This window comes from Carlito syrichta, unplaced genomic scaffold (genome assembly GCF_000164805.1).
Source record: "Carlito syrichta isolate Samal-C Ts95f unplaced genomic scaffold, Tarsius_syrichta-2.0.1 Scaffold303433, whole genome shotgun sequence".
Taxonomy (NCBI): domain Eukaryota; kingdom Metazoa; phylum Chordata; class Mammalia; order Primates; family Tarsiidae; genus Carlito; species Carlito syrichta.
Window position 1 is genome coordinate 45,610 of NW_007247529.1, and position 9,557 is coordinate 55,166.

At 34.6% G+C, this 9,557-nt stretch overlaps 1 protein-coding gene across 1 annotated transcript; it reads left to right on the plus strand.

The window, feature by feature from the left end:
* The first annotated feature begins 5,751 nt into the window (after positions 1 to 5,751).
* Positions 5,752 to 6,735, plus strand: LOC103260926 (olfactory receptor 52R1-like). Its single transcript, XM_008058576.2, has one exon. It carries the CDS (start codon positions 5,758 to 5,760, stop codon positions 6,733 to 6,735), a length of 978 nt encoding a protein of 325 aa, XP_008056767.1. The 5' UTR covers positions 5,752 to 5,757.
* The last annotated feature ends 2,822 nt before the right edge of the window (positions 6,736 to 9,557 follow it).

Below are 9,557 nucleotides of genomic sequence, written 5' to 3' on the forward strand. Positions count from 1 at the left end.
ATACCACCTAACTCCAGTCAGAATGGCCATCATCAATAACTCAAAAAAACAACAGATGCTGGAGAGGATGTGGTGAAAAGGGAACACTCCTACACTGTTGGTGGGAGTGTAACTAGTACAGCCTTTGTGGAAATCAGTGTGGTGATGCCTAAAAGTTCTAAAAATTGACCTTCCATATGACCCTGCAATCCCCCTACTTGGAATATACCCAGAAGAACACAAATCACTCATGAAAAAGATACCTGCATGCATATGTTTATCGCAGCATTGTTCACAATAGCAAGAATATGGAACCAACTGTGCTGGCCATCAAAAGAGGACTAGATAAAAAAATTTGGTACATATATACAATGGAATATTATGCAGCCATAAAGAAGAACAAAATCATGAACTTCACAGCAACGTGGATGGAATTAGAGTTTATAATACTGAGTGATCTCTCACAGAAACAAAGAGCTGAGTATGACTGTAGGAAAGGGATTGAAAGTTGCAGGATACTGCGAGGATTGAGGGTGGGGGGTGGGTAGCTAGGATTGGCAGTAGTGGGAATTCACCTGGGGAGGGGGGCACACCTCATCTATAAGGGTACCTGCACAATGAACATTTGTATACCTAACACTGAATTGTACCTCACAATTTCAAAATAAAAATTAAAAGAGAAAAAAGAATGAAGAAAATAAAAATTTTAGTTGAATATTACAATGAAATGACATAAAGACAATCAAATCAAATTAAATTAAACTCATTTTAAATCAGTGAATTGGAAAGATATTTTTAAAAATCACTGGATAGACTAAATGACATTTAAGATGGCAGAAATAAGAATCTATGAACTTGAAGATAGGTTAATAGAAAGTTATCAAATCCAAATGATACAGATAGAAAAATTGAAGGCAAATAAACAGAATTTCAGACATCTGTGTGACATCATCACCATGCCACGTGTGTGTAATGGGAGTTCCAGAAGAAAATGTGAAAGTGGCGGAATCTATACTTGAAAATATAAAGTTAAAATTATTCTAAATTTGACAACAGAAACATTAGCCTACAGATCCAAGAAATTTAAGAACACTAAATTAGAAAACGTACAAAGATATTAACACATAGATACACCATAATAAAATTGTTGAAACCCCAAGACACATAAAAGCCAAAGAACATTGACTCATCATGTACAAGGTAAGCAAATTCAATCAATGCATAATATTTCATTAAAAAAATGGAGGCTAGAAGACTTTGGGTTAACATATGTAAAGTTCTGAAAGAAAAGAATCCATTCAAATTAGAATTATATATTAAATGAAACTATCCTTTAAAAAAAAAGGTAAAATAAATAAATTCCCAAATAAATTAAATCCCAAAGACTTTATTTCTTTACCTTTCAAGAAATGTTAAGGGATATCCTCGTGGTGAATAGAAATGACATCAGACATTAACTGAACTCAAAGAAGAAAAAGGGACATTGAAGACAATAACCATGTGGGTAACAGAAAGGACTGCTTATGTAAATAATGTGTTATCTTTTTAAACTTATTAAAATGTTTTAAAATAAGTAACAACACTGAATCATTTGGTTCATGACACATAATGTGATATGTATGAAGATAATATAAAGAAGGGGATAAAATAGTGCTATCCTGTGGAAAAGTTGAAATATTGTACTGGAATTAAGACAATATTAGTGTGAAATAGAGAGTGATGTTACAGATGCATTTGATAATTCCTAGCATAATTACTAAGAAAAACCTCAAAATATAGCTAATAAGGTAGTAATAGAGCAACTGGAATGGTACAATGAAATGAATTAGATATGAGAAAATACCTGAATTGTGGTTTAAGCAACTGGGTGGATTGTGGTATGGATAGCTATTTGTGTTTTACAATATTTACCACATTAAATTTGAGTTCCCCATTGGATAGTCAAATGGAGTTATTCAGTAGGAAGCTGATCTTGAGATCATGGCAAAAATCTATCCTGAAGACACATACTTGTGAGTAATCAGTATACTGAAGATATTTAAAGCAATGGTGGTTGATAATATCACTCAGTGAAAGCATGGAGTTAAATTATAGTACAGGAAAAACAAAACAAATAAAAAATACACCAACATTTAATAATCTAGGAAGAAGTTATAATGTCAAAGTATACTGAGGAATTGACACTAAAGTAGGAGGAAATATCAAGCGCACACTATTTCACAGCAACCAAGAAAAGGAAGTAATTCAACATTGTGATAACTTCACCTTTTACTGAATCCTGATTAATAAGAGAGTAAGATGACGAATGTTTGCTGGGTTCATGTACTAACAGGCCATTGGTGACATACAAACAGTTTCAGTGTAATGGGAAAGAACTCTCACTGAAATTAATTGAGGAGAAAATGGGAATTGTCAACAGGAACAATAGACCACAGTGTTGAGAGGTTTTCCTGTGAAGCAGAAAAAAGAATGTAGAGGTAATTAAAATGTATGTGAAATAGTGTAAACTTTTCTTTTACATCATTTTTATTAAAGGGAGAATTGCAAAGATTAAGCACTAGAGTTAATGGTGTGTTGATATAGCTAGTGGAGCCCCATTCACACAGGATCATGATTAATTCTGTATTTGGATGACTTGTCATCACAAATCTGCATTAGGCAAACCAGGTCCTCTGAGACCAAGAAAAAAAGACCGATATACTCAGAAGTTTGGGATTGTCTAGGCTTTGGCCCTAGGGGCATATCCAGGAAATCAGATGCTCAAGTCTTCATAGGATCACTCCAGGGGAAACTCTGGACTTCAATACTACCGACTTTAAATCTCTGTGCTTCTGTGATTGTCAGCACTAGAAAAAAAGTCTGTTCTACTAAACCAGGTTTTGGGTGAGTAGGGGAATAATTTGAGGCCTGAGAAGTGCTTTCTTTGAGGATGTTGTCACAGAATAGAGGGAATTTCAGTAAGGACATTTCATAGACAAATGTAGAGGTCGGCATTGAGTGGCAGGAATGAAGGGGGACACATCTGCTGAGCCCAGTCTACTGTTTGTCTGGAATTTGAATTTAATGGAAGACTTGACCCCTATGGCTAAAAGTGAAACCTCTGCTTTGGAACCAAGCAGAACTTTCAAACACAATGATCAGAGTAACTGGATTTAAGTTTTGGTTTTGGGATCTTGGTCAAGTAAATTAACCTTTTTTTGTGGTTTTTATTTAGTCCCTCGGAATCAACTTTCTTATTCTTCTCTTCTTCTTACTAAAATTTACCACCTATGACTCCTGATAGTACGTAATCTATTCATCTACAATTAATCAGGGAACTGTTTCCTCTAAATGTTTTACAGTAAGCATTAATGATAAACTGCAAAGTAATTGAGATAAATCCACAGAATCTACCATCTTAAGCCCTGCAATAGCCACCACTTACAAGCCACTGATATTCAGAGCTGGGGTAAATTGGATGAAGGATGGAAAGATTTAGGGAATACTGAATTTGATTAAAATATATAAATAATATGTGTGCAGGTAGGTAGATACATTTAGCAGCATATAAGTGATATCATGACAAATATTCTGAGATATACTTTTTATAGTTATGCAAACTTTACTCAGTTTATAGATAATAGATGAACATTGAGTATAGCTAAACTTTATTGAGAGTTTATTAGGTGTCTGGTGTTTATCTAAGTGCCCTATCAATATTTCCAATGCATAGTGTTAACAATTCCATGGTAGATATTATTATATATTTTTTTGTGTGAAGAGGTGAGAAGTTCAGCACAGAGATCATTAAGTAACTTGTTCAAGGTCATAGAGCCAGGATTCAAACCCAGGTAATCTCTCTCAAGAGCCTTTGGCTTCAAAGCTATTTGTCTTTTCAAATTTTAAAAAGAGAAGCAAGATAAATAAATACAGATTAAGAAAAAGACTATTTAGTATACAAGTGAAAGACCCTCAAACTCCATTGGCTCCAAGTTTTGTCAAGACGTCAGCTAGGATGCTGGCATTCTTTAAGTCTGGGGTCTACAACCTCACTTTTTAAGTTTCAGTATAGTTTTCCTCAACTATGGGAATATTCTACATCTGTTGTATCCAATACAGAAGCCACTGCCACACATGGCTATTGAATAGTTAAAATGTGGTTAGTACAACTAAAGTAAGATTTCCATTTAATTAAATTCATTTAAATTTAAATAGACATATGTCTAATGGATTACTACATTGAATAATGCAGCACTAAACTACTGGCACTCAATACACTTGGAGTAACTCTTTTCTGTCTTCATATATCCCTGAGAATTTAGAGTTCTCTGTTGTTTTGTCCATCTCTGGATTTTGTCCAGTAGCTTTGTTTGTTTCTCTGACCTAGGCTCCTATTCCATTTTTAAAGAAAATAAATTCATTAAGTAGTGGCATTTAATCTGGATCCATAGATGCTTTTTAATAATATGTAAATTCACTAAATTTATATGGAGAACTTTGCTTGTATTTGTGTTTGTGTGTGTGTGTGTGTGTGTGTGTGTGTGTGTGTGTAGATTGTTCCTTGGATGACCATTTATGAGATTATAAGAAGGTTGTGATACAAAGGTAAGAGTCACTACATTACTGCTCTTTCTTATAATCCTGAATTCTCTGTCAGCGGTGGCTAGACTGGACTTAAAGTGTGATTATCTCAGCTGTAAATTTGCATGTATATTCTTAAAGGTAGCAGCAAAAGAAAAAAAAAGAAAATTGAGCAGAATTGATTGTGTGACACCACGATTTTAGTCTTGATCTTAGTCACCGTGAATAATAACATTAATATCTAGAATGGCCTTACTTGAAGTTATAATAAAAAATATTGGACTTATTCATAATGGAGGTTACTGGAGAAGCCACGTAGAAGCATAGAATGAAGTGAATAAGGGTTTTCTATAGAGGAACAAGGAAATAAGCCCTGATAAGTGTTCAACACTGGGGCATTTAATTCACTAATCTGAATAATGTTTGAAGCTGTTTTGGGGAGTTTCGTCATAGATAGATTTCCTCTGGCTAAACCAGCTGTTGGCATTTACAGATTGACTTTGACGGCTTTCACAACACAATACCTACGCCAACTAGTTACAACCAAGACAGTATTACCCACAATTCCACAAATTTTTATGACCTGCATTTTTAAAGAATACAAGTTTGCTAAGTGTTAATCTAGGAAGAGCCAACATCAAAGAGACTACATTAAACTCCAGATGCACACTTGGTCCCTCAGGTGTCTTTCAGCCCAAACCATCATGGTACCTGAGCTAAAGTCAAAGCAAATTCAACATCAATACATATATTGTTGTGGTCATTGAAGCCTTACTGGTTTCCTACCCTGAGAAGTTGCCCAAACAGCTTATTAGAAGAATAAATAGAATACATAAGAGAAACTGAACAAATCCAGTGTTAGTTCCATTGGATTGATGAAAAGGATTACTATGACATTATTTGTCATGATGGTATTCCCATAGCAAATTCTACTGTCAAGAAAAACATTCTTAAAAACTAATTAAGTTGCAGCTAATATCTTCTTACATATTTTGAATAGCATAAATATGAATAATGAATAAGTAGCAGCATCTTTTTATGCAACAAAATTGTATTTATAAAACAGTTTCAGTTATTCAAATTTATGTTTAAAGCTAATTGCTCTTCACACAAGTGCTTCATATAAAAATATAAATTTCAATAATAATAATTGCTTTGATTGTTTATTATCTGCAGAGAGTAGATTATCTTCCCAACAAAGAACATATTAACTATCCCATGGTGTTGACTTCAGGGAACAGCTCTTCTCATCCTGTGTTCTTCATGTTGCTTGGAATCCCAGGTCTGGAAAACTCCCAGTTTTGGGTTGCTTTTCCATTTTGTGCCATGTACTTTGTGGCTGTCATTGGAAATATCACTCTCCTTCATATAATCCGAATTGACCACACACTGCACGAGCCTATGTACCTCTTTCTGGCCATGCTGGCTATCACTGACCTAGTCCTTTCCTCTTCCACACAACCTAAAATGTTGGCCATATTTTGGTTTCGTGCTCATGAGATTGACTATCACGCCTGCCTCATCCAAGTGTTCTTCATCCATACCTTTTCTTCTGTGGAGTCTGGGGTACTCATGGCTATGGCCTTAGACCGCTTTGTGGCTATCTGCTTCCCACTCCAGCACTCTAGCATCCTGACCCCATCAGTCGTGACCAAACTAGGGGCTGCTGTGATGATGAGAGGACTGCTATTGGTGAGCCCTTTCTGCATCATGGTGTCTAGGATGCCCTTCTGCCACAACCAAGTCATTCCCCAGTCATACTGTGAGCACATGGCTGTGCTGAAGTTGGTGTGTGCTGATACTAGAATAAATCGTGGATATGGACTCTTTGTGGCCTTCTCTGTGGTTGGCTTTGATATAGTTGTCATCAGCATATCATATATAATGATTTTGAGAGCTGTGCTTCGATTGCCCTCAGGTGAAGCCCGCCTCAAGGCTTTTGGCACATGTGCCTCTCATGTCTGTGTCATCTTGGCTTTGTATGTCCCAGCCCTTTTTTCTTTCCTCAGCCACCGCTTTGGACATAATGTGCCTCAATCTGTACACATCATGTTTGCTAATCTTTATCTTCTTGTACCTCCCATGTTCAACCCCATCATCTATGGAGTTAGAACTAAACAGATTAGGGAAAGAGTTATCCAAGGATGTTGTGGAAAAGACACCCGAGCAAAGTGTCACAGCATCAGCACCATTTAAATTGCCCAGTATCTGGGAATGTAAATGAAGCCAGTTTGACAGACTAATACATATCATCACTAAGTCAACTCTGTAAACCACCTGCCAGGTATAAGCAACCCTTTAAAACTAGAGGAATAATTTTCTAAATACTTGAAACAGGGGCTCTTTGAGAGATGTGATGGATAGCAACACTTTAGTTAACCAATGTTTATCATCACAAATTCAATAAAAATATATTCTCCTATTAAATCAGTGAATATTTAAAAGAATATAATCTTCCACAAACTCTTAAAATAAATATATATAAACTCTTGATAGAAGTTGGTATGCATTGTTTAAGAAAAAAATCCAATATTTGCATCAAATAGTTAAATATATATTCCATCAGAAGATTTTTGTAAAAACCAAAATTTAGAAGCAAGAATGTATACAGTATTATTCTTTTTAAAATAAGAACAAAAGATTATACAAATTATCCTAAGAAACCAGATGAGTGTGCAAGGGAATTTCAGGTGGCATTAACTATTTTATTTCCAACAAGTATTCCAGGATGTGAAAAGTGATGCAGATGCAATTATGTAAAAAAGAAAGAACAATCAATCACGTTCAAGACTTAATGTCAGTAGTAAAACGGAAAATATACACATAGAAAGAGATTCAGGAAATACACGCAAAGACTACAGCTACTCTTAAGTAGTGAGGTTTGTGAAATTTTCATTTTCATTTTCTTTTGAACATTAGTGTATTTTTAAATATATCTTTGATTGAGGAAGTTTAATTTTAGCATGAGAAAAACTAATGAAAATAATAACAAAATCATACATAAGAGGTTAATTCAGTGCCAAAGTTTAGAGTAGTGGATTGGACAATCTGAAGAGACTAGGAAAACTACAACAGATTAAGATTCATACACACTTTAAATTTAAATGTAAAATTACTACCAGGTCACAGCTTCTTGAGACTACTAACGATGGGCATCGGGTGAACTGAAGTGGTAGTCTCCCTATTTCCTGATTCCCTGAGAATGATGGCTTTCTCAATGACAGAGATGTTTCTGGAATGAATGAGGAAAAAGATTCTCTACTGAAGATAACATACTTCATGGTTTAAGTAGTGGGAGAGCCATTAAAAATTATAATAGCATATTTTAATAGTAATTTCTTAAATCAATTAATATTTTAACCTGTATTTAAATATTTAACCTGTATTTAAAAGCATGTTTTGTTTTAAATCTTTGCACTTGAATTGCCAATCTCTCACAGCTCTTCTCTACCAAAGCCAATAGTTTAAAATGTTCTATAATTCAAGGTCTTGTGTTCCTTAAGTCAACATCAAATGAAGATGCTTTGAGGAGGACTCAAGAACATGTGTGCTTTTCCAGGAGAAACAGATTTATTGGAGCCTGAAAATTCCCCTAGAAAAGAATAAAGATTCTGAAGAAGCATTTTTATTCTTCTTGAATTTCACAGATCAAGGGACCAATATCTTTTTCTCAGTGAATTTGTTAATCAATTGAAAGTTCATTTTAAAAATTTGCTTTGTTACTGTATATCTTGTAACAATCATATGCAAATATTTTCATACACAGTTTGATGGTTCTAATACCTATGAAGTCACCTGCTCCTCAATCAAGATAAATAATGTTTTCATCATTTCATAAAGCTTTCTTTTGTTCCATTGTAATGTTAGCCTCCTTGACCCCAACCAGGAAAACTTATCTGCAATATAATTTTTCTATCAATGCACATATTTTGTTTCCATTCTATGACTTACCAAAGTCTCTAATTATTTTCATATTTATTTATCATCTGTCCCTATGACTTGACTATATCTTCCATAAAATCATAGTGTAGTTGTCCACTCATGTCACCTAAAACCAAGCAGCTAACCAAAAAGAAAAAAAAAGACACATACATGCATAATTGAATGTTTACTGTATCTAATACATTGCCCCAATAGTTCCACTACTGTCCATATGATAGAATTTGCAGGTTCATTTTTGCCTCATTCCTTCAACACTCACCATAGTACCAGACTTCTTAGTTCTAAGGACTCCTTTCATTATCTGCATGGAAATAAAAATTCAAAAGATGTTGTCAAATAAGACAGATTTTTATACAAATAACAAATTGTTTCTCATTCACTTTTTAATATAAATTTTAAAAATTATGATATTTAAAATTTCTGTTCAAGCAATGCCTTGAGCAATTACTTTGCAACCTGCATTATCTTGGAGGATGGGGATAAAAGTAGGAATCAAGATAAACTGACAAACAGAACATCTGATTTGCATGAGTTGTACCCAAAATCAAATCATTGGATCCCCATTATTCTAGCCTCAATATAGAAGTGAATCACTAAGATGTGTATCCCTATCATGAATTTACACGTGTTACAGCAAACTTAAGTGTTCTGAAGCAATGAAAATAGATGATTAACTTTCATTACAACTTGAAGAATACTTGTGTCCAGAACATGAAATGCATAACAGAATTCAAGTGTGTCTACAAGCATTTAGAGAAACTATCAAGTGAGAATGTTGAGTTAGAACTTGATTTTCCATTTGCAGATATGCGGAGTCATTAAAATACCTCTCTTTTCTCAAACTACACAAATGAACAGAGTGACTAAGAGAGGCCAGACAGTACATTATCAAAGGCAAACCCCTGATAAGTCGGGTATTAAACATTACTGGTAGTTAAGCTCTGACCGCAGGGCTCAATTCCAGAGTACTTTACAAGAGAGAATGTCCTATCAATATCATCTACTCTGTACAGAGTCAAACATAGTTTTTGGAAGTCTTCCAGATGCCAGCCCTAATATGTCCTACAAGTCTTTGC

Coding starts and splice junctions, on each gene's coding strand:
- LOC103260926 (XM_008058576.2), top strand. CDS start 5,758: ATGGTGTTGACTTCAGGGAACAGCTCTTCTCATCCTGTGTTCTTCATG.